Source organism: Lycorma delicatula, chromosome 8 (assembly GCF_047948215.1).
Source record: "Lycorma delicatula isolate Av1 chromosome 8, ASM4794821v1, whole genome shotgun sequence".
NCBI classification, from domain to species: domain Eukaryota; kingdom Metazoa; phylum Arthropoda; class Insecta; order Hemiptera; family Fulgoridae; genus Lycorma; species Lycorma delicatula.
This window is the reverse complement of record NC_134462.1, coordinates 122,116,501-122,143,285: the sequence shown is the minus strand read 5'-3', so window position 1 is coordinate 122,143,285 and position 26,785 is coordinate 122,116,501. Positions and strand designations below refer to the sequence as shown.

General features: G+C 32.4%; 1 protein-coding gene across 2 annotated transcripts in view; it reads left to right on the top strand.

Moving 5' to 3' along the window:
• Window positions 1-26,785, top strand: part of Egfr (epidermal growth factor receptor) — a 644,558-nt gene that overhangs the window by 568,990 nt on the left and 48,783 nt on the right. Inside the window, exon 3 of one of the 2 annotated variants that reach the window (XM_075373955.1) lies at window positions 2,629-2,798. The exons of the other annotated variant lie outside the window; for it this stretch is intronic. Within the exon in view, the coding sequence (XP_075230070.1) occupies window positions 2,699-2,798 (100 nt within the window). The 5' untranslated portion in view covers window positions 2,629-2,698. The remainder of the gene's footprint in view (window positions 1-2,628; window positions 2,799-26,785) is intronic. 2 annotated transcript variants of the gene reach the window in all.

Here is a 26,785-nt window from a genome sequence, read left to right as displayed (position 1 = left end):
TTTTCGATGTTTGTTTCTCGATAGACTTATTTTTAATGACTGCAAATCGTACAAAATTTCATACGACACCTTTACGTATAATTTATGTTTATTATAACCCGATCGTTGTATAATTTGTTATTTGTTATTACTTTTTATTGTTTATAATTTATAAATATACGATATATGTTAATTATTTCATTCGAATGTAAAAGTCGGTAATGTTTTCGAAAATATTGTCGCTTAAAAACTGCGCTGAACCGATTTTCATTTATAAGGTATTAATCTATTCGTTGTAATCCTGCAAACGAGGATTCAAAAATATGTACTATTTGAGAAGCTCCGATGTCAATTTATTTTTAGATGGATTAACGTAATTTAATAATGAATAAGTGTAATGTAGATTAGCGGAATTTATTTTAGATAATTTTATTTGTTTGAATTTAATTACAGCCTATGTTTTTGTTTTTTCGTGTAGTTAAATAAAAGTGGATCTCTCAATTTACTTTGAAAATACCGATTAGATTTTGTTTTATCCTCGGAATTCTAAAAATCATTTAACTCAAAAAGTTACCGTTATTTCCACGGTTACCGTTATGAAATAGAATTTGACGTAATAGGTTTTTCTCGCTTATCAAATTTTATTTATCCGGAAGGAACCCTTAATAATAAAAATGGTAAAATATATATGTATGTGTGTGTGTGTGTATATATAAACATGGTGTTGAAATTTCCGTTCAAAATCTGAAAAGTTTTAGTGAAAATTCCATATAACTACAGGCTAATATTCCTATTACCTTATTATAATTTTCACGACTTAAAATTATTCGTTTATTGGTTTTATTGTTTAAATAAAAAAGAAAAACGTTCCACAAGAAAGGGAGCAGGTTTAATATTTTGTTGTATTATCTTTTTTCTATATTTTTTAAAGTACATCCTGAGCATATGAATACCAAAAATGTATATTTTTTTGGTCCATAGAAGACAACCCTCTAATAAATATTTCAAGTGTAAAAATAGCGGACGTTGCTAATATTTTATTCATTTTGGTTATTATTTGTAATTAAAATAAGTTCATCCTTGAATTTTTTTTTCGAGGTTATGTTGCACGGGTATAATCTCATACACATAATGAAAACATAAAGTGATAAAATAATTAAACTTATTGAAGCAAAAGTTGTTTTTATTGTAGTTTTTTTTTTATGGAACGAAAAGATAACGTGAAAGTAAAACTCATTTTAGCGATTATTTATGTTGCAGATGTAACTTTCATTATGCATACAATGAATAAATAACGCTCACAACAAAAAATTACATCGGTTGTCTACCTCCGAAAATAACGACGCGATAAAATTTTATACTAAATCGGTAATATCTCAAGAGCGGTTTGTCTGATTTAAAAAAATTAAATACCAGAATAAAATTCAGTCTTTTATTTTAAAACTCCCGAGAGCCTGTCTGTTATAAACGAAAGTAGTTTAATTAGCGACTCAGGATATTACACGACGAAATTAATGCTGTAAAACTGACGCGTTCTCTATGTAATCACTATTCCTCATAAAAACTTTGCACCTATAACTATCCTTATAGAGTTCAATGAAAACATTAGTAAAAAAATTATTAAGTTCGGGTCAGCGATTCTAAAGTTATTGGTGAACATCGGTGTAAATATACTCACGGATATTCTGATATATATTTTAAAAAGATTAAGAAAAAAACTTTGCATACTGCTGTAGAAATTTTTTTTAAATTAGTTTGTAAAATTATTTAATTTATTTTGAAAATAACGGACTCTATGAGGTGCTTAGATTTTACGCATTAAAAAAGTTTTTTCCAAATTCCTTAATTATTAGGTAATGGGCTCTCTCTCACTCTCTCTCTCTCTCTCTCTCACACACACACACACACACACACACACACACACATATATATATATATATATATATATATATATATATATAAAAGTGTAGAGATTGTTAATTAATTAGCATCATAAGTAAATCATGTCTTGAAATGTCAGATTAATAATTCCCTCATTTTATTTTTGAATAAAGATTTTTAAATTCATTATAATTTAAAATTTAAAAAAAATTAAAATAAGATAAAATAATTTGTTGTTTTATTTATTTATTTTTGGATAAATGAATTGTAATTTTTTTTTGCTGCTCTTAATACAAAGTATTAAAAAAAGGTATGTATCTTATATATATACGAGTATATAAGATATATATATATATATATATATATATATAAATTTCAAATTATAAACATAGAGCTTGTATAATTAATTGACATCATAAACAGGTACATATTTTGAAACTTCGGATTATTAGTCGATAAAAATTATTAAGTCATTTAAATTTGTTTTTAATATTTTCACTTTGAATTGTATCAGTTAAGGAACAATATGGTTGTGACCAGTTCGTTTTATGTCAATCGCATTCTAAATTATTCTATATTGGAAAAAATGAAATCAATTCAGATTGTTACTGATGCCACAATGTTTATCAAACTAAGATTGTCTATAAATGTATTAATCCTCCTTTTATGTAACAGATTTTGAAGTAGGAACTTGAAATTCTATTGGATTTTTTAATTCTAATATTGATTTTTCTGTATAATAACGGTTTATTTTTTTGTTAATTACAGAATTACTGGAGAATAAGGAGGTAGGACAGGAATGGTGGATGCAGTTAGTCTCTGACTATGGTTTGTAGACATGAGGAGTTGGACTCATGTCGGCTTGTGCTGTGCCGTGCTGGCGTGCCTGTTCCTTGGACTTGCTGCGGACAAGAATTCAGAATTCGTCAAGGGGAAGAGTAAGATTTAATAATCAAACGCTTTCAATATTTGTCTATAATATCTCAGGGCTAAGTTCTGTGAACATCCTGCAATTTGCACTCGTTGTGGTGATGAAGAACACATGCGTGAGGAGTGTCCAAAGAAATCGGAGGGTCCGACTTGTGTTAATTGCAAACTTCTTCTTTTTCTGAAAGGATCATAAACACTCTGTAAACAGTAAAGATTGTGGGTGTTATCAGAGAGCTCTCGATATGTACTATAGTTCTATTACATTAAATTATTAGATTTGGTCAGTTGAATGCTCAGGGTGCTTGCATTCCTCGGGTTGAGTTTGGAGAGAATGCATTACGTAGAGGTTTGGATGTTGTTTTGTTGCAACATCCGTATATTTTGTCCGGTGATTGCCAGGTTTTTCTCGTTGGAAGAGGTTCTATTGTGGTTCTGAAAGCATGTCCGCTGCTTTGTGCAGAAGGGAACTTGATTGTGTCTTTATTCGACAGCTCTCGGATAACCATAATGTCGTTGTCCTCAGTGTGGTCAGTTGGACTACACATACCATGTTCTTTATGACTGCTCGAAGTATGAGTTAATGCGTACGGAGACCCTCTGCCGGCTTGATCTTATCTTATCGGGTCGACGTGTAAACTAGAGGAGCCAGGCCAAATGGACAATAGTGGAGAGTTTTATAGTGTACTTAGCAAAGGAAAGGATTGCTGAGGGGATCTATAGCTTTGCTTGGATTTCTCTTGTATTCTGTTTTTGTTGTCGTTTTGTTTTATAAATTATGTTTTTGTTTTTCTTGTCCTTTGTTTTGTTTTGTTTCTATGTTACTGTGTTGTTATTGTTCCGCGTAATATTTTACGTTTCGTGTTGCATGTTGAACTCACTTTTACCTTCTACGGTTAAGTAGTTCAATTCCTTTGTTTAGTTAGCTCCTTTCAGTCTTGCTTAAGACTCGGTGAGGTATGTTTTGTTTTGAGTTCACTAAATAGTACTACACCGATAGGAATGTCACTCGTGGCATTCTCATCGGTGGCATCCTGGCCGACGCGGACTGGAATATGTCAAAAGCTGAGGTTTCGAAGATGACCTCCGGTGAAGTCCATAAGGGCTCAGAACGGAGAGGGTGTCTTCCCCTACGGGGTCAGGATTTGTCTATAATTTTTTCAGCGTTCTTAAAATATTCTACAGCTTTAAATTTATTACTAAGCAAATCGTATAAAATTATGTGTTTGTTTCCGAGTATTAGGAAAATTAATAGACCTTTCCGTAGTTAATAAGCGCCTCGAGTAAAGTCGGTTTTTTTGCGTACAACCACCGGATGGAAAACACGAGTTCCAGACAGGTCTGTAGGCGGATCTATAACCGAAAACTGCTGAGCGTATCTTGCCAGAATCCGTAGAACTTCACTAAGAAATAAGGAAAAAGCGTTGATGTTGAAAAAGGGATGTTTTACCGTCATTGAAACTGTGAAACAAGAAATCCTGTTTTTAGGCGTGTTTTCAAATCCCTTCTGAGCGATAGAGGTTTCCTATCCTGACTACAATAATACGGGAAGGGGTTATGTTCACCCGGTATGGAACTAGAATTTTATCGATCGATAATTTTATATCGACCGGTTTTAAAATACGTTAAAGCGTTTAGTTAGATCCCTACTAGAAGATCAAAATACATTTAACTGTTCGATAATACTGGGCTAGAGCCTCTGACGTAGAGGTTCTAAAAAACAAATTTGTATACAGAAAAAAAGATAGGTTCATGTCAAATAAAAGTTTGTTTTTTTTATTTAGTGAATAATCATCAAATTCTATTTCTGCAGATATTTTTAATTAAAAGTTTATAAATTGAATACCGATTTGATTATAATTTTGTTTTATCATTAAAATTTTACATTTCTTGGACAAAACAATTTTCAGTCGCTTCATTCCCTGGGGTCTGTATCTGATGTAATATAAGTATAGCGTTAAATAAAACATTTTATCAGGTAGGTTTGTCCGTTATAATTATTCAGTTAAACATGAAAAATCACATCCTGTCTTCAACGCCCGTTTAAAATCATTTCATATTTGTACTTCAACAATATATTTTAATATCGATAGAATACTTATAGTAAAATGCTTTGTGAAATTATTTTATCCTATAATGATCGATGACGTATTGATGCCAGAGTATAAATGTAATAAGAAGCATCGTAAGATATAAGTAAAACTACCTTATTTTGTAATAAAATAGCACCGCATAACTACAGCTACAGGTACCGAACGTAATCGTATAACAGATCTTTTTATAATCCATCTTGCTCATTTCATGTTTTTAAAAAAATATATTTATTAACATTTTCGTAGGATAAAGTACCATTGCTGGTGCTTCTGTTATCAGTATGTATTTAATTACGACTTGATACCGCTGTTACGTGTACTCTTTTTAACGCTATAATATTTTTATTTCAGTTTTTAAAAGCTGTATTTCGGCAATAAATTTTCTAAAGGTCTCGGTATTTTAATTAAAACACTTATTTTATTCGAGTAAGTGAGAGAAACATATTAAAAGTATTTACTCATTTTTTTTTTGTTATGTTTTATCGTTCGTTATACAATTCTACCGGATGCAGTTCTCAAATTATTTACCGGTAATAGATTCATCGGTTAACTACTTAACTTAAAAATAAGAACCATCTTTGAATTTTTTTTAATTTTTTCTTTATTAGATGATGTTAATTCATTCGTTATATTATTAATTATTTAATTGTAACACGATAAAATATACTTTTAATAACTGTGAGAAATTAACAGGAAAGCACCACCTCGATCTTAAAAAATGTCATTCTCGTATAAGGATATTTTTTAATTTTCATATTTACTTTCGATTCATCTCGAAACATAATATTTTTATCGGTTCCGATTCTTGTACGATCTTCTTTATTATTAAGTTCGGATTCAAGTACGTTCGCGTGTTTGATAACCTTATTAGCGAATGTGATTTCTACCGCATAAAAAATAAATACAAAACTATATCGCTAATCTTCCGATCGGATTTAAAATCGTAAGATTGTTGATAACCGATTTCATGATTCAATTCAAAAATTGCAATGCAGTTATTTTTACCGTCTTTTTTGTTACAGATAGTTTTAATTTTAAATCTGTTAACTAATCTTTAATATTATTAATATTTTTTTTCTGTAATAATATTAATATTGTTTTATTAGAGAAAATCAATACGCGTATGACTGTCTTTAACAAAAAAAAAAAAACAATTGTAATAAAATACAAAATAATTCTAAACACAAAAATTTCTTGCTTTGGATGTATAATCCGTCAGTAAAGTTGCTGCAAAATATGTACACCAGAAATTAATCGTAATTAAATTCTCTTAACTAGAATAGTTCTGTCGTAAAAAAACATTCTTTAAATAATTACAAAGCGAGTTCCAGCGTTATTTTTTGTAATAATTATTATTATTCGATGTTACAAATATTTAATTAATTCTTGATATACTGTTTATAGTCGCTCAGAATATTAAACGATAAAATATAATTAAGTTTTGATATTAAAATGTTTGTAGTTACCCGTTTTTAGATATTGTATAAGTAATACGTACATATATATTGTTTGATTTCTCCAACCAGTTTTCCAGTTACTGCTAGGTCTGGTTGTGTGGGTGTACATAAGCAAACGCAGTTACGGCTACTGGCTTGCCAGGACTGACGTAGCTATAATATATTTATAGTTTAAATGACATATATTATTTCTGCAGTTACTATATTGTCTCACGTTGAAGTGTCTTTGCAAAGCTCATTTTTCATTATAATATTTATTATGGGTACTTGTAAAAAAAGTCAGAGTAAGTTTTCAGTATATAAAAAAGGAATGCCAGATATATATATATATATATATATATATATATATATATATATATATATACTTCTGATACATATTATTTAGTGCCTGTAACGTGCAGATTAATTTTTAATAAATTAGAGATTCTGACATATATGTATGTGTTTGTATAGAAGCTTTGTTTAAAAAACATTTAGTTTTTTATTTATTTGTAAATTTCACCTGATGACATATAGAATTTTTTATTTCCAGTATTAACGTTCTATAAAGAAGGAGTATTCTTATTCCTTAGTCTCTATTTTTAATAAATTACCTTCCGGTTTAAATAATCTTTTAATCAATTTATTTAAATTATTTCCTTAAAAAAATGTTTAAATAATTTTAAGCAACTAACTGAATTTTCTGCACGCTTTACTCATTCTTTATACATCCTCAAATATTTTTCAGTTCACACCTTCAAAATCTTTATGTAATTTATCTTTTATCATCGCTCGGGTACATCAATACTATTTTATTATTGTGTATTAACGTAAAAAAATAGCCACTTGCCTTTTTTTGTTCATTTTATTGTATTTTGTAACGGTGTTTTAAATCAAGGTTTTACTGCAGTTTCCGTTTATCCTCCCAGGCATATGTTGGAGTGGTTTCAATTTTTTACTCGCAGAATAGCTCGCCTATCGTTAATGTTAATTTATAATCTGAATGAAGTATTTACTTAATTACCTTTGTCATTTTTTTTAGTATAGTTTTTTTATTTGTATATAATTATCCAGAACTATTGTTCACCAAGAGGAAAACAATTTCTGCCTAATAATTCTTCTATATTCTTAAATATGATCTTAAGATTTCTGTTGCGACTAACGGTGTAGATTGTTGAAGTTTAAATTATCCTTCACCTATTTTTTTTATAACGATTATTTATGATGACTTTGTAATTTCTTTTGAAGATAAAATAAAAATTATTATACGATATAATTGTACACACCTTTTTTATTAATTTATTTTTGATTACGTAATTATTTCTTTTAATACCGTTCTATTTAAAAAGAAAAACCACGATAATTGTATTTTCATAGAAAAATTTTTCCTTTTAGTTAATACATTCCGTTCGGAAAGTCGCTGTGCAGTATGCTTGAGAATTATGTGCTGCATTCTGTTCTTTCGGTCTTATATAGGTTGCTTTATGGGTTCGTTAGGCGTTGCTCAGAAATAACCAAGACGTCAGTTGTTGAGTTGTGATTGAACATCCTTTGTTTTGTTTCGTGTTGTTTCGTTTATCAGACTCGATAGTTGCGAGAAGTGTAACGATTTTTTCGGTAGAGGAACACATTTTTCTCGTTGAACGCGTCTTTCGTGAAGGTGACAAGTATACTGATTTTGTGAAGCGAATGTTTTTTGAAAAGTTTCCAAATATTCTTGCGTCTCACCGCAATGCACTTAGAACTGTTATCGAAAAATTTTCAGCTCTCTTGAAGATGCCGATCGAAGCGGAAGATCACATAAAACTAAACGAACAGAAGTTTGTTGATATTTTGGATGCTATGGCCAAACGTCCGTCGATGTCAACGCGTAAGTAAGCACAGCAGCAAGATTTCGGACTTGGTACCGTGCATAAAGCTGTAAGAAAAGAACTTAAACTTTTCCTTTACGAAGTAATGTGCGTTCAAAAACTGAAACCTACACATCACGATAAAAGACTAAGTTATTGTCGATGTCAATATCCTCGACGTTTTGTATTTTACAGATGAACCGCGGTTTCATCCGCGAGGGTATATTAATTCACAAAACACAAGATTGTAGTCGACAACTAAACCCGTGAATTACACGATCTTTACGCGAAAGCAAAAATTGGAGTCTGGCTCGATGCAAGTAGAACGAGCACTGTGGGTCAATCTTTTTTGAAAATGCAGTTAAGTGGAAATCGATCACGGATTGTTCCAAGAAGATGCCGACGCAGCACACACGGTTAACAGGTCGAAATGTCTGGTGAATGAATCTTTTCGAGGGACCTGTAGCCTGCACTATCGCTCAATCTGACTCTCCAACATTACTTTCTATTACTTTTTGCAATAACGGCATACTTACGAAACATTCCAGTACATAAGATAGTGTTGAAAACGAATTGAAATATATGCAGTGTTGTATTATTTTTGGAGGAGGTCGTTTTCAACACATTTTATTAACTGTTGCAGTTATATCCGTTTCTATGAAATAATGAAATAAAAATTCAAAATAATAATTAAGAAAGTTACATCGTTACACTTCCATAATTCCAGCGCACAGCAACTTCTCGAACGCTCTGTATTACGGCATTCCTTGCGAGTTATTCATTCTATTTATAATATTTTTTTCAATCATTCACGTACAGCGCCATTAATTATCCCGCAATCAAACTATTATAGTTCTAAGTATTAAAATTAAAGTAATTATTATACCTTTCTCTCTCAGGATTAAAATAGATCCTGTAGGATTCGCACGAATAGTCAACAATCGTTTCCTGCATATAATTTTAATCTTAATAAAATATTATGTTTTGATTAAAAAATATTTGATTATTAAAGAACTCGAATTTGAATTTCTGTATAGGTTGTCGGTTCCATTTTTATAGTTTCGGGGGCGGATAATATGTTGCATAATGGAATGTGTTTTTAATAGCTAAATCGGCCGTTATCATTAAATTAAATTAGTTTCAATCTTCGGTAAGTCTTCCCTTATTAAAATAATACATTTAGAGGTACGAGAAACTTAATAGCTTATCGATAATAAGGTGATATTTTTACAGGATCTGGGATAAATTAAGATAAGGTGATAGTTTGGATTATTTAATCCAAACGACGATTAAAACTAAATTAACCACGATTCTGTTAAAAATTTACTGTATTATTTTCTTATTTTTCAGCATTTTTGTGCGGATCGATGTTGATTTTCCTGCGAAAGTCTTGTTCCATCGACTTTGTTGACAAATTACTACTTTCTTCTTATAAAAGTGTTTGCTTCTAGGTCATCTTTTATGCGGCTTTCTTATCATCTGTTTCTTTCCCTCTTATAGTTTACCTTACTTGTACCTCCTAACGAGTATATCTTACTTAATATCAACTATATATTTCGTTTTAGGCGTTTCCTAATAATTTTTTTTTTTCATTTACTGTTAATGCCATTTCTGCATGTGATAATCGACCGATTAACATGACCAAACCGCTTTGATCTTGTCTCGATCATCCTTCCTTGTTTGTAAGTCCCGCACTCATACGTACATCATCTCTTCTCACCGTATTTATTTATTTAATTTCCTTATTTATTAGGTAATACATCTGTATTACCTAATAAAATTACTCGTTTTCTTTTTTGTTTATTAAAGTCGGCCGTTAATAATTTTTGTAAACCGGTTAATATTTTTTTTTCATTAATAATTTGACAAACCTCAATTTTACAACCCTTCTACATATACATTCGATCTAACGTTTTCTTCCGTTTATTATTCTCATTCGATTTGTTGACTTCAAATCTTGTATCGTAATTCTTTATCTTGATGCTAGTATTGTAAATACTAGCATCTGTTTTAGCATTATTTCAGCACTCTTTTATTTTATGTAATTTATTTTTTTATTATTAGTAAAGATTATTGACTATTTTGATTTTCCAGATGCGGTTTATTTATATTTTTATTAAATAAGTTAAATCTTAGTGTATTTACAATTAAACTAGCGTACTAGTTAAAACATTAATGTATTTTTTTTTTGTTTTTAATTATGTTTAATAGGTAATATTTGTAAAATATTTAAACGGTTGATGTATTTGATTATTTCAGCGCTATTTATTTTACGTAAAAATTTCTGTTTTTATTATTTAAGTAGTAAAAATTATTGACTATTTTGATATTCCAGATGCGGTTTATTTATATTTGTATTAACTAAGTTAAATCGTAGATTTTAAGTTACGACGAAATAATTTTTTGAGGAAATAATAATTAGTTTTTACAATTCTTTTTGTTTGTAATTTAGTTCTATAAAAATATTTTATTAAAATAAAAAAAAATCTTTCCAGCACTGTTTATAATTGTTTGATTTAAAGAGATTATATTTCAGCGGTACGGTACTTCTGTGTCCATATGGTACTTTATTATTTTTCCCCTGCGACCTTTCATTATAATGATTTTTTTATATGCGATGGATATTTATTATGTGTATCTTTATTGTTGTTGTGCGATAATTTAAATTACTTGTACGCATAGAATCTGTGTAGCAGTATGGTTATAGGTAAGGTTTCACGTATTTTATATGATGTTGTTGTTTAATTATTTTTTTATTAAGATTTTTCTAGAATTTTGAAAATTATTGTTTTTCCATTTCTTTTTTTGCCGTTATTATTAACGGTATAGAAATAGAACTTTTAGATCGTAATTTTTCCCCAAACCGAACAATTTTTAATACTTTTTGAAAGAATAAATTACTTATTTATTACTCGATAACAATTAAGTCTGTTTATTACACGACTGCCCAGAAAGGAGTGTAATATATTTAGGGTGTATGTATGTTCCACCATAACAGCTCAACGACTGAACCGATTTAGATGAATGATTCCGCATTGGAATCCTTACGTTACCGGGAGTTTCATAGGCTATGTAAATACGAGTATATATATATATATATAAATACACACGTATGTTTAAATAAGTCGAAAAAAAAATTTATATACACGAGAGATAAATATTAAAAATTAAAAAACACGACTGCCGAAAAAACATCGTTCATAAAAATTGCTCTTTTTGTTACGGTTTGATTCCATCGTGATTTTGTATTTTACTAGCAAATACCCCGTTTGAATTTTGAAAATCGGGCGATTGTTTGGATAGATATTATAAGAGCACCGAATTGCACCTCCCAAAACAGCGCCCCAGGCGAACCCCGTTTTTGCCGGTTGATGGTGATGATCGGTCTAGCCTCGCACGAGGTGCTCGCATCACCTCGCCACTCTAGCCTCAGACGCAGTCCCCCCACGGGAAGTCCATTACTATTAAACAGAATTTTTTTAAATCTATTTAATATTATTCATCGTATTTAACGTAAATTTTAAGTCTGTAATATTATTCATTCGATCGATTTTAATCATTTAATTCAACCCAGCTCTCACTCTGGTAGAGACTCGCAGTTCACAGTTCATTAAAGTTTGTGCTTCAACCAGCAAATCTCCACTACTACATATATATGTATATACTACCATAAACATATATATATATATACATACATACATACATACATACATACATCCTGAAAACATTACGCTTCTCTTTCGACAGTCGTGTAAAAATTGTCACCCGCACGCTCTTTAATTACCCTACATTAGTGATCACCCTATACTAAAAAACAACATTTGTTAGTAATCTTTTTTTTGGCAGTCGTGTTATTTTAATTCTTAATATATTTTTTAACTATTTTTATAATTAATTACAGTTACATCCTTTTTTATTAAAATGGCGTGAAAGATGGATTTTTTAGTGAAAAATGCTAAGCTAAATACGTTTTGAGCTCATACTTTTAATTGTTAGAACGGTGTTTTAATTATTAGTCATAGTTTATTTAAATTTTTTCTTTTATAACAGTTAATTTTAATGTCGATGATTTATAAAAATAAAATAAAGCAGTAGTAAAACCGAGTGTCCTTATATCAGTAATTATAATTCCAGTATACAAACAGAGTAGCCTTTATTTAATGAAGCGATTAATAAATTGCTTACATTAAAATATCAAACTTTTAGTTAAATATTTTGCTTACTTAAATAATAACAAAAGGCAAAAAACCATAACTAGACTGACTGTTTTAGGATTAGTTAAAAGTGGTCGCTAAAAAATGATATCTGTGTAGAAAATAAATACATAAATACACTATACCCCTTCTTCTTCAGCTCTTACTTGAACCGTTCTCATTTTACACGGTTCGTATTTTAACTTACCCTTCATTAATAGTACAATTATTCATTACAAAGTAAAAAAGAATGTTAAAAAAGATAGTCGTGGAATTCCCCATATTTTTGGCCAGAATCAAAAAGATTGTCGCTTTAAGCAGACCGTCAGATTATACAAGCGGTCGTGATTAACATGTTCTTTCACATATACGTTTATTTTTTATTTTTTCTTTAGAACAGTTAATGTTTGAAATTTTGTTTTAATTTTTTTTTTCTTTACATTAAAATATTTATAGATGTCATCTTTAAAAAATTAATTAATATGAAAAAAAATACCTGCAACATTATATAAGCAGGTTCAATATTTTGGTTAAAGAAAAAATATATATGTAAAAAAAGTATTTATAATGCGGTAAAAAAGATAAAAATACATTTATTTATTCTAAGATGTGTCTGTGTATGTGTGTGTGTGTGTGTGTGTGTGTCTGTGTTGCAGCTAAACCAGTTTATCAGTGAACAGCTATCCTTAAAGAGTACCACAGAAATTCTTAAGTCGTTGTTGGAGTCCTGTTCGGACAGAAATAATATTTTCGGTGTCATTTTTATCCGGCTTTAAAAGAACGAGTGGTTTTCTGGAAGATGAAGAAATGTTTTTAAGAGTTTTGTCGGTTTAGAGTGCGGGGCGGTTAAGAGGGAGAAGTAGTCTCACGAGCTGCCATCACGAGTCCGTGGGTCGGATGAGAGAGATGGAACGAGCTCTTTGCGCGATCTCTCGTCACTAGTCTTAAAGAAGAGTGTGGATTCAGAGAGGCATAAGAGAAAAGAGAAGAGGTCATGGGACTGAACTCACCTTACGTTTTTAACGCACGCGCATTGGCGCGCACAATCGGCAGCTTTTAGTGTTAATGCGTTGCCTCCTCGTAATAACTATTATAAATAACAATAATAAAAGTTATTATAGTGTGCAGGAATTCCATAGGACAACAGGTATATAAGCTAGCTTAGCTTAGCGCTACAACGATGATGCTATATTATTTAGTATTATATATACCTGTCCTTCGACCTTTCCAAGGACATAACAGATACATAGCTTCATGTATATAAGTACAAATACCTCCTGCGCCCTGCTTGCCTGCCGTCAATAATATTATCACAATCTTCGCTATGTTTTTTTAAATTTTTTATAACGTTACATTCAATCGATGGAATATCTGGATTTATCTCTTAGAGATTAAATCAGCGTATTTTTTATTTTTATCGAAAATAAAATTATTATTCATTTTTTAAATTATTACGGGAAAAGTAACGTTGTAATAACGTTGTATTTTAATTAAAGTATAAGCCTACTTTTAAACGACTTACGATTTACTTATAAAATAAACGTTTAATCGGCGTTTCTATTAATATAATAATTAATTATAAAAAAATACACGCAAATTATATATTTTCAGCCTGTTTGTCCCAGTTTTGTCTGATTATTAGTATAATTTAATGAAAGAAAAAACATCCGAGGTTTTATGCCTAATCGTGAAAAGTATCGCGAGTTATTCAATTTTGGGGAACAGCAATAGTTTCCGCGGGATAATCAGAGCGTAATCTTCTGATGGAAATTTAGTAACTGGAAATAAATTAGTTTTTACAGTATACTTTTTAATCGGTTTGACAAAATTCGTAGTAGTGAGATTTTCAGACGAATCGGAGAAAAAGCTAACGTCTGGAAAATTTTTATACAACTACGGTGATCTTAATATTAAGTTTGGGTGTTTTACGATCAATGGTTTTCCAATTATTGTCTATTCTCTAAGTAATAAGTTTATTATTTGCCAGGAATAATTATTTTTAAAAGTTAAGAAATTTGTTCGTTTTATAATAAGTTGAATAGAAAAAATTCGTTTAAGTAACTTAGTTGAATTTGTTTTATTCAATTGGCTGACGGTCAGTAGTAAATTTTTGGGCGTTGAGTGATTAACGCCCAGTAAAACCTATTGGAGATAAATGGATGAACATTTGAAAACATGTTCTTCTTACAGTGTAAGTGCACACTAAGAAAGATTTTTTTGAAATTCCGAATTTAAAGGGTTAAAATGGAGTAACAATGAAAATTACTACTTTTTTTTTAATTTATCGGTAAAAAATTAACATATCGACTTGATTTCTGGCGCGTGTAATTTCATTTAAATATTTCAAAACCGATTTCTAGATTTTCGAAATTCAACCTTGAAAGGGATGAAGAAAGTAAAAAAATTGAACAATGCTTGCAGATTTTCCCCATTTACTACTAGATTGGGGCTTGCAAATATTCTTCAGATAAATAACTAAAAACAATTTTCGGGCGTTTTTTCGAATTTCGATTTTTTAAGGGATGCGACGATTCACAGCGTGGCGGCTCAACCAATACAGCCAATTTTACTACATGTACGACGCGACTGGCTGCATCTGCCTCCGGTTACGAATTAAAAACACATAAAATAAAAGTAATTAAGAAAAAATGAGAAAAGAAAGTAGGTAACTTCCTAGCGGTGTTTGTCGGGTAGCGATAAGAAGCGGGCAGAATACATTTGTAGCCGTACTTCTACAGGTAAACAGTTATAACAAATATTTTTAAGGTGGGAGCAGACCGTTTGAAACCCACATTCTTAGATTATTCAAAGTTAAGGACTATACTGACCAAATTGTTGCCGTGAACAAATTACAATATACTAATCGTTTTTATAAATTGAATAGGCTTTAATTTTTATTTATTATTATTTTCACAAGCTTGAGTTTAATGAAGGCGGGGGGGGGTCCGGGGTACAGAGCCCCCTTGCTAGATGGGAAGGGTGGTGAGTGAAGCGAGCACTGACGGCTAAACATCCCTCACCGTGACGGGATACGCAAGTAATCATATAGCGCGGGCGAAGCCGCGACGGGTCTCCTAGTATATATATATAAAACAGCATGTTGTGAGCGATTCATAATCAACGCTCGATTCCCTATCTAGTGCTAGTCGTTTCATTTCAGTATACCCTCTACATCCTACATCCCTAACAATTTGTTTTACATATTCCAAACGTGGCCTGCCTACACAATTTTTCCCTTCTACCTGTCCTTCCAAAATTAAAACGACTATTCCAGGATGCCTTAGTATGTGGCCTATAAGTCTGTCTCTTCTTTTAACTATATTTTTCCAAATGCTTCTTTCTTCACCTATTTGCCGCAATACCTCCTCATTTGTCACTTTATCCACCCATCTGATTTTTAACATTCTCCTATAGCACCACATTTCAAAAGCTTCTAACCTTTTCTTCTCAGATACTCCGATTGTCCAAGTTTCACTTCCATATAAAGCGACACTCCAAACATACACTTTCAAAAATCTTTTCCTGACAATTAAATTAATTTTTGATGTAAACAACTTATATTTTTACTGAAGGCTCGTTTAGCTTGTGCTATGCGGCATTTTATATCGCTCCTGCTTCGTCCATCTTTAGTAATTCTACTTCCCAAATAACAAAATTCTTCTACCTCCATAATCTTTTCTCCTCCTATTTTCACATTCAGCGGTCCATCTTTGTTATTTCTACTACATTTCATTACTTTTGTTTTGTTCTTGTTTATTTTCACGCGATAGTTCTTGCGTAGGACTTCATCTATGCCGTTCATTGTTTCTTCTAAGTCCTTTTTATTCTCGGCTAGAATTACTATATCATCAGCAAATCGTAGCATCTTTATCTTTTCACCTTGTACTGTTACTCCGAATCTAAATTGTTCTTTAACATCATTAACTGCTAGTTGCATGTAAAGATTAAAAAGTAACGGAGATAGAGAACATCCTTGTCGGACTCCCTTTCTTATTATGGTTTCTTTCTTATGTTCTTCGATTGCTACTGTTGCTGTTTGGTTCCTGTACATGTTAGCAATTGTTCTTCTATCTCTGTATTTGAACCCTAATTTTTTTAAAATGCTGAACATTTTATTCCAGTCTACGTTATCGAATGCCTTTTCTAGGTCTATAAACGCCAAGTATGTTGGTTTGTTTTTCTTTAATCTTCCTTCTACTATTAATCTGAGGCCTAAAATTGCTTCCCTTGTACCTATACTTTTCCTGAAACCAAATTGGTCTTCTCCTAACACTTCCTCCACTCTCCTCTCAATTCTTCTGTATAGAATTCTAGTTAAGATTTTTGATGCATGACTAGTTAAACTAATTGTTCTGTATTCTTCACATTTATCTGCCCCTTTTATCACCCCGTCTACATACTAAAATATATGACCTATCATAAATAAATTTATTCTGTCAAGGACAGCAATTTGCTACCACGCCTAGGTCTCTGAGTGCCAGCAAGTACCTGTCCACCATATTATAGCGCTTGGAGCTATGTTTGACCGATGGCCAGCCATTTCTCGAGGGTAGCTTCCTACGGCTAGCGGTAGGAGTCTTATATCCCTTAAACTACTGATGCCGGTTGAACAAAGCAACGGCATCAAGGAACTCCTACACGGTCCTATACTCGGCGCTTATGAGTGGCCAATTTTCCCCTCGACCTCTAAGTTCCAGGGTGGCCTGAGTTCTGCCCCCCCAAGAGCTGGGCAGTCGAACATGATGTGTTCGTTCAACTGGATATCCCCGCAGACGCACAGCTCATCAGCTGCCAGGTGGAACCGAAACAAATATTGGTTCAAATTCGCATGGTTGGAGAGCAATTGGCCGTCCGAACTTTCACCACTAAATCGATTGGGACTGCCTATCCCAATACGGTGGTAGCTTCGTAGGAGGTTTTTTAAACACACAAGTGCATACGATTAAGGTTCTGCTCTGGGCACTCCTTAAATTTTGAATAAATGCTCGATTTCTTTCCAACCTATGCGCCCAAACGGACGTAGCATAAGAGTCATACCTTCGAAGATACCTCGGTACACCATGTAGAAATGACGGCCCGACAGCCCGTAATCTTTCCGAGCAATCCTCCTAAGCTTGTGCACCACAGAGACGGCGTTCGTCGCTACTTGCCTAATGTGTTTGCTAAACAGCAATATCTCATCAAACAAAACACCTAAGTACTTATGAACCCTCACTCGGCTGATTATACAGCCTTTATACTTAATATGGGGGTTACGACTATACGATAATTTGTCTGCACCCTTGAGAACCGTACAATTCGTCTTGGACACAGAAATCTTTAAATTTTGCACGTCCATCCAGCCCTCTGCGGATGACAAAGCCGCCTGTACTCGATCTTCTAGCTGCCATGTGAGTTACCACGAACTAATAGAAGACAGTATTCGGCGAAAACTTGGGCCGTGATCCTTTCTGGGAATGTCATTCCCAGAAATCCGTCGTAGGAGGTGATAGTTCACCTCCTACACGTTCAGGAGGTGAACATAGTTCACCTCCTGAAGACGTGAACAAATGTTCACGTGACGTTCACGTGAACAAATGTTCACGTGAGACGTGAACAAATGTTTCACGAAACATTTGTTTACGTCTCCTGAGGCAACAATAGACTAAAAATATTGATATCTAATATAAATGAGCTGTTAATATAAACCATATGTTCACTAGTAACTTTACAGTGTTGTCACTTTGGCTGCCAAAAAAAACTAGTCTCATTACTTTATTTACAGACCTCATATATATATGTATGTGTGTGTGTGTGTGTGTGTATGTATATAGATTTTTAAAAAAATCATATAATTGCTACATTAATTCTTGGAGTAAAATGTAAAAAAAACCATGATTCAACATCATACACTAGGCTTTAACTACTACTGTAAACTTCTGCTCGTTAATTTGAAACGCCAGATGACAATTTTCTTATTTTAGTTACTGTTTATTTCCGTAATTGGTGCGAGATATTTAATCACATTTTTATTCTCGATTGTCATTTCATCCATGACGTTATAATTTTTTTTCATTATTGTAAATCGTTTTACTTTACAAAACAAGCATACCCGGATTTTTTTATATAAAAATAACCATTCCTTACTGAAGTAACTATATATTTGAAAAATATCCAAAATTTCGGAAACTTCTGTCTCAGAAATATTCGTATTGAACAGGAGTATATAATAATAAATGATTTTTATTTGGTGACTACCAAATAACAAAAATAAATTTAAAATAGGGCAAAAAACATGCTTCATTAATTAATAGGGCATATTTTCTTGCACGTTTCACATGGATGTAAAGACGGGTTACGTTAAAAAATAGTTAACAAAAAGGAATTTTTCTTAGTTGTTTTTTTTTTTTTAAGAAAGATATTGCATAGGTTAAGAAAAAAAGTAATTATTGAATAAAATAAGAGCACTCTTCATTTTTTATCTTTATAATGAATTAATTTATTAAATTTCATATTCATCGACAAAAATATAAAGCATTAATATTAGAGGGAATCTATTTGAAGAGTCCAAGAATAACAATAATATTTAGCTTTGTAAACCGCATCGTAATAAGTCTATTCTCGAGTTTTAAAGCTGCAATTATTATGAATAACAGATACGAGTTCTTGAATGCATTTACTCTTTACGTTCTTCCGAAATAATTTTATATTTATTAAAATTTTGATAATCTATTATTTGGTTTTTTTTTTGGCTATTTACATTTATTTATTTATTCTTTTTGAAAACTGTATAATTAATTTTGTTACGTTAGCGTATTTTTATATTTATGCTTACTATAGATTTGTATTACGTAATAATTTTGTTTTGGGATCCCTTTTACCACTACACTCAGAAACGTAAATCGTACCCGATCAAGAATCGAGTGAGGGTAATAATAAAACTGTTTGTAAAAAGACTTTTGTTTAATATATCCTCGTTATTTAGCCTACTAAAGAAAATTTTCCAAAACTTTTTGTAGTTGCTGCAATAATGTCAATAAAAATTACTAAGATTGCAGAGTTAAAATTAAGTGCGTAAAAAACGAAATGGAAAAATTGAAATATAATTTATTCCTGAATGAAACGGGTTGTAGCCAGAACATCCCGGTCGTACAGTGTTATGTCCGGAAATGGCTATAATATTCCACGGACGCTAGGCCTCCAATGGCAATAACAATTCTGCAAGCTTATTCGTGAAATAAGCTTGAATTTCGGATATATTGAGGTAGGGATGGTCCATCCAAATTTATAAGACGGTACTAAAGTTAAAGAATGTACAAAAACGACATGCTCTAAGTAATATCGAAAAAGTAATTATATAATCTTGGATCAAAACACACAATTGTTTTTAAAGCTATTTTTTAATTACTTGTGTCCTCAAGAGACAGGTACTAAAGAAAGCTAATGAATTTTTAATTTTATCAAATAAAATTATTGTACTATGTGTTTTAGTTCTTAGTGTCTGGTGTTGGTATAACTGTAAAGATCAGTCTTTATAATAGTAATGAAAATAAATAAATAACAAAATGAAAGTAATAAAATATAACCTCACATTATAGGCGATAAATATTTATCGCCTTTAGAGCACTTATGCTGCAACTATTGTTATAGCGTACTTCAATAAAGAAGTTGGAAAACGAATAACACCTGTTTTCTAAAAAAAAATCAAAATAAATTTATTTTTATTATTACGACTAAAGATTAAAGGTGGTATACGTACTACATTATATTAAAAAAATCTATATCTACGTATTCTTCGATGTTAGATCAGAAACGATATACCTAAATTATTTGTATCGCTAAATCGGCGATTAAATCGTCGGCAGTTAATTAAAATCTGTTTATGTCGGTGGATTTATTTTAGTACTTTAGAAAAATTACTAGATAATATTTAAATAAGCTCTGTTGATAGGGGCATTTTGTATGTAAATAAATATAGCGATGTTGGTAACAACGATAAATAAATTAATCCCTTAGTCGTAGACAAGCAAAGTTGTCTTTCGCACATCTCCGGCTCTTGTTTACAGTTGAGGCTTATTTAAAATAAAAACGATACGTAAAATATTACGAAGATTTATCTTTTTTATCCAGATTAATAAAGATACAGTATTTATTTAGCAGTAAACAATTTTAAATTAGGGTTTAGTTTACCTGATCTTGTGGGATTTTACAACGATCCGATATTTTTTCTTAAAGACAAACGTCATCTTAATGCGTTATTAGGAAGTTACCTTGAACTTTATGTTGTTACTAGAACCTGAAGAAAGGTTCCGTTGAAATCATAAGCCCATAGTAAAACTCACTGATTTAATTATTACTTTCTGTTTAGCTTTTGGGTCAGATTAATTCTTATGGTTTGTGGGCCCCCTTTTGATTTCCCAGTTTTTCTCTTCCTGATTTTGTTATATGTACGACTTTTTTCTTTCATACATATATATGTCGGAGAGGCGAGGAGATTTGTCAGGGATTCAACGTTTTGTGCTTCACTCATTTTTATTATTACAAGTGGAGAATATATAAGATTATAGTAAAGTTCAATTAATAAAAATGAGTAGATAACTCGTACAATGAAATAATTACAAATGATAACCATCACTCATCAATAACTCAGTAGTACACGAATTATAATATAAGATTAATTTAATTTAGAATTCAAATAATATTAAAACAACTTGCGATAGACCGAGGCTCAGGGAAATAACGAATTCGCGATCACCAGGACGTCTGTTCGATCTGGGTTCCAAAGCAAGACTGCCTTTTCTCAATATTCTCAAATAATATACCTACTGCATATTTCCTTTTCCTTATTAATTTTATGATACCCCTATCGTCCTGGGATCCCGACTACGTTGACAACCATGTGCCTACCTAGGCCTAAGCCTACCGCAATAAAACAATTTAAACCTTATTTTACAAAATATTACAAGTAATAGTACATTTCTTAAAACTACTAAAAATACAGATATTCTAAAGAATATTCTCATCGTTTTGTCGGAAGATACTCCACTGTACTTTATTCTCCGACATATATATATGTTTAACATGAAGAATCGAAACTAGAAATTTGGCTCAGATTCTAACTATGAAATTCTATGATAAATTATTTCAGGATTTCTCTTTATATAATTCTGAATAGGATGAAATTTGACAAAAGAATTACATATTTCCTGTTTATATGTATCCCGTAAATACTGGGGAAACATTTAACTTTTTAATAATGTACGGCCGAGGAATAAAAACTGTAAGTAATAAATTGGAAAGCCTTAGATACTTTACAAAAATATTTTCTTGAAATTAGAAGGGCCAAGAGACTTTTCAAAAACAGTAGTGATACAAAAAAAGTAGCTATACAAAAAAATAAAAATACAAGAAAAAAGTGAAGATCGTAAGACATCGAGTCTGATATCACGTGCAACGGATTCGAATACTAGATCGTGGATACCGGTATTTTTTGCCGGTCGGGTTTCAATTAACCACACATCTCAGGAACGGTCGACCTGAGACTGTGCAAGACTACACTTTATTTACATTAATCATCCTCTGAAGTAATACCTTACGGTGGTTCCGGAGGCTAAACAGAAAAAGATATCGCATACAGCAAATACTTTACTAAGGGCGATCAAGAGAAGACGATTAAAGATACCTAGTGAAGATTGGTTCCGAAGAGGAGTTGGAACAAGGGATGCGATAGGATTATTAAGAGTTATAGGAGTGAAATACATAGAGAAAAACAAAAAGCTGTTTACTATTTTCATAGACTTAAAAAGGAATTTTACGGAGTGAGATGGGATAAATTTACGATCGTACTAAAAAAACACGGACTAGATCGGAGAGGGAGGAGACTAATTAAGGGATATTATTATAATTTGGAAGAAATAATTAATGAATTTTTAGATGGAAGAAGAAGAGTGAAATATACAAGATTTGCGGATGACATGATGCTGCTAGCTGAAGGAAGAAAAAAGTAACGGAGATGATTGAAGATAGATGCAGGATAAAGATGAATGAAAAGAAAACGAAATTCACGGTAATAGGAGGAAAAGGCACAAAAACTTCAATCAGGGTGGATGGGGATAAGATAGAACAAGTAGATAATAAATTCAAATACCTTGGAGGCATTATAATAGAAAACCTTTTATTGTATCGCATGTAAAATCTCGAATAGCTACTGCCAAGGAAAGCTTTAAAAAGAAGGAACTCATGTGCGGACCGCTTGAGTAAGACTAATTAAATGTTACATATGAATTATCGCTATGTATGGAGTAGAAACAGGGACGCTTAGAGGAAGCGAAAAGGTTGGAAACGTTTTAATTGCGGTTATGGAGACGAATAAAATATTTGAAGTGGGAAGATACAATATCAAATCAAGAAGTGTTAAAGGACAAAGGAAAATAAAGTACAGAAAACACAATTGAACCGGACGTATTTTTAGAAAAGATTGTCCGCTGAGGAATAATGTAGATGGAATTGTGAAGAAGAAGAAACTAAATGGTAGATAACGATCAGGCAGGAAAGGCTACAGTGTAATGAAGAAAGGAGCTGAAGATCGAGAGACTTGGAGATTGCTGCAGCCATGGCTGAACCTGTTGTAAAGTAGAACAGCTGATGATGACTAGATATGTTTTCTATATTTCTATATATATATTTTTTTTAAATAGAAATATGAAAACTAGTATATTATAGTTTTATATGTAGAAAATTTAAATTTGGCGTATTTAAAAGGTTCTTAAGGAAAATATTAAAAAAATATTTATTATTAAAAAGGGGATCTCTTAGTTTTAAAATTCAGTAGTTAGCCGGACTTAAACTTGTTTCATTGAAATGAAATCCGTATTATTTAAACTTTTATAGCAGCCAGCGTATAGCTGTGCACATTGCGTGCGAAACAGATAGATTGATAGGACGGGTGGAACAGTTAGATTTCATTCCTTTACGAAAACATCTCGTATAGCTCCGTATACTTACGTAGTATGCAGTTAGCATAAGATATTTTCAGGATAGTTAATAGCGCGGTAAGCAGCCGTCAACCTATGTGTACAGCAATACGCCGCCCGCTATATGGGTTTAACACGTGTCTGTGAGGGTGTGCGTATTACTTATATATATAAAGAGAATTCTGGCCACTGTATTTTATTTAATTGTGATTTTAAAATATTGTGATGATTTCCAGTGATATGAAGTGACATGAACGCAGATTGAGAATTTTTTGTATCTCATTTTAGTAGTTAAAAGGTTATTTATACGAAACAGAATTTATAAAAATATTAAAGCTCTAATAGTTTTTTATCTGTCAAGATTTAAGGTGATTAATTATTAAAAGTTTTAGTATTACTTCATAACAATGAAAATCATTGTTGCCACTGATGCAGAAGTGGGTAAATTTAAATTAAATTCAGATGAAGGAAGAATCATTGTATTCTTTTGAATTTTTATAGATTAATACACTTATAAATTTTCATAGAATCGATTTGTAATACCATAATGTATCAAATTTCATTATTATTTTCAGTTTTTATTTAATGTATACTTTCGCTTCAATTGTGGATGATTTTCATATATTCCAGTAAACTAAAATAAATACGATCCAATCTTGTCTTCCTCTACGGTTTTTATTTTCTGTACTTTTTTTTTGTCTTCAGTCATTTGACTGGTTTGATGCAGCTCTCCAAGATTCCCTATCTAGTGCTAGTCGTTTCATTTCAGTATACCCTCTACATCCTACATCCCTAACAATTTGTTTTACATATTCCAAACGTGGCCTGCCTACACAATTTTTTCCTTATTAAATTAAGACAGTTAAGTATTACACAGCCCAGGGGAGTGTCTTTTACTCTAACGGGCCTCCACGTCTCGGCCCGCCGGTCGGATCTCACTTTGCGTCCGTTTCAAACCCCCATAGTAGAATCCACCAGGCCCGGTTAAAGACTTGATGTCGTAATATGTAAGCAAATAACGTACGTCTTCTCTTGCTAAATATTTAGTTAAAGACTTCTATTTGACGAAAGAATTTTGATTTTTATAGAATCCGTCTAATTTTCAACATCTGAAACATAACTGAAATGTATTCGGTTAGCTTAGCTTTCATCGGATACTAAACTAGTATATTTATTCATAAAAATTAATTAATATCGGTCTATTTACGGATTTATTTATGTAACTACGAATTCAATAATGTAAAAGGTAATGGAACTCTAAAATTGTTACAGAAAGTTAGTATATTAAATGAGTCGTAAATAAGTTCTCTGGCTCTTCTGTTTGACTTTTGGTCTACATGTCCTTTTTTATATCGGTCTTACGGATTTATACATTGATTTATTTAGTTAAGCGATTGACATGTACTACCTTTTTTCTTTTTTTGAGGTGGAGGAATCCCATTTATGTGCTCCGAAGCAGTGTCGGACTCGCTAACAGGTTCCGCAAGCTGTTACAGAAAATGCGTATCTATTCCTGCGCACTACCGACTTAACCTCTACCCCTGGCGACCCCACCTCCTGGGAAACCGCTAATAAAGCATTACTTCAGGAGGAGGGTAAGCGCCCACACACACATTAATAGCAAACATCATCCATACCAAACCGCTACAAGAATACCTAAAGAGAAAAAAAACATTCAGAAAAAGAGAACGCCTAACAGATACTAATCCGTACCTCACGCATTTATACATTCATACGATCAAGCCAACACAAGACATGCGCACAACAGTCATGAAGACACGGCCACAAGACGTAACTTATCCACCAAAGCACACGCAACAGTTAATTAAATTTCCACAATCTCACCCAGAGTACACAAAACACACACACACACACACACACACACACACACAACTACCCGTGAGCATGCTTATCACATGCTCACGGGACCGTCAGCCATTATCATTAAAAACGCGAGCAACGCCCTCAGATACCGGAAGCGGAGTGTCCACGGCCTCACCGCTCCAAAGCGACCCCCCTCATGTTCGAGGGGGCCCCCAAGGCACTCAGTCACAGACCTGTCCAACCCGGCATCCTCCGACACCTCATTCCCTTGCAGGCCGCGCCCAATGTTCGCCATCTCCTACGACTTTTTTCTGTTTTACTGAGTTCTTCTAAAACTTTTCTATTATAATTTGCAATAGTAGTCGCCGCTTCACACCCTGAAGCATTATCTGCTGAAACTCCTGAGGTCTGAACACGTCCACCCGACCCAGGGCATCCAGCATGCACCTTCGTGCATCTTGGAACCTCGTACAACAGAAAATGACACGGTACGGAGTTTCCTCCACATCGCAGGCCGGACAGCGGTCTAAATGGTCAATAGCGAACCTAAACAGATACGATCTGTAACCACCATGCCCGGCAAGGAATTGCGTAAGACTACAATCAATCGATCCGTGAGTCCTACTGCACCGACTCCTCACATTCCCGATCAGACGGTAAGTCCACCGACCTTTCTCTCCCGCATCCCACCGTTCTTGCCAAGTATTCATCGACTGTTGTAAATTGGCCGCAATCAATCTCTTCTTCTCCGAAGAAGGAAGCATCCTTAATTCTCTACGCTTTCTTCTAACACGTACTACATGTACTTCTGTCATCTATATTATTTTCTTAAATTTCATTATAACCGTTTTGCAAGGACTATAAGAATAAAATCATTTGAATGAACCGAGAAGGCTTTTTGATGCTGTTATTCCTAAATTTAATTCGTCGATTCGTGAAATTCAATCTTTTGGGAAGGTATTTAGTTTAATTAGGTACACATGTAGTTATAAAACGTTGGATTCTTAACCGTTTTAATTTATTTATTCAAGTTTCGATCGGTTCAGGTAAAAATATAATACGCTTAATTTTATCTAGGTTTTTAAAGTCTTCATTATCGATTTCCTGTCGGTAGTTATTAAAGATTTTGGATGAATAATTGTAGGATAGTTGTGTTTTATACATTTAGATTAGGCGATAAAATTTATTTAAATCATATGTTTAAAAAAATTCTGGCAAAGAGTTACGCAACTCTAGCTACCGACAGCTTCGTCCTCGGCAGGTTACTACTGAGCAAACCCACCGGATCGGTCTAGTGGTGAACGCGTCTTTGCAAATTAGCCGATTTGGAAGTCGAGAGTTCCAGCGTTCAAATCTAGTAAGGACTTTTATACGAATTTGAATACTAGATCGTGGATAGCGGTGTTCTTTGGTGATTGGGTTTCAATTAACCACACATCTCAGAAACGGTGACCTGAGACTGTATAAGACTACACTTCATTTACACTTGTACCTATCATCCTCATTCATCGTCTGAAGTAATGCCTGACGGTGATTCCCAGATGCTAAACAGGAAAAAAAGGAATTAAACCAGGCATTACGTACATCAGTATAAATATTAGTGTTGTTTATATTTTTTACAAATATTGAGAGAATTAAAATGCGATCTGT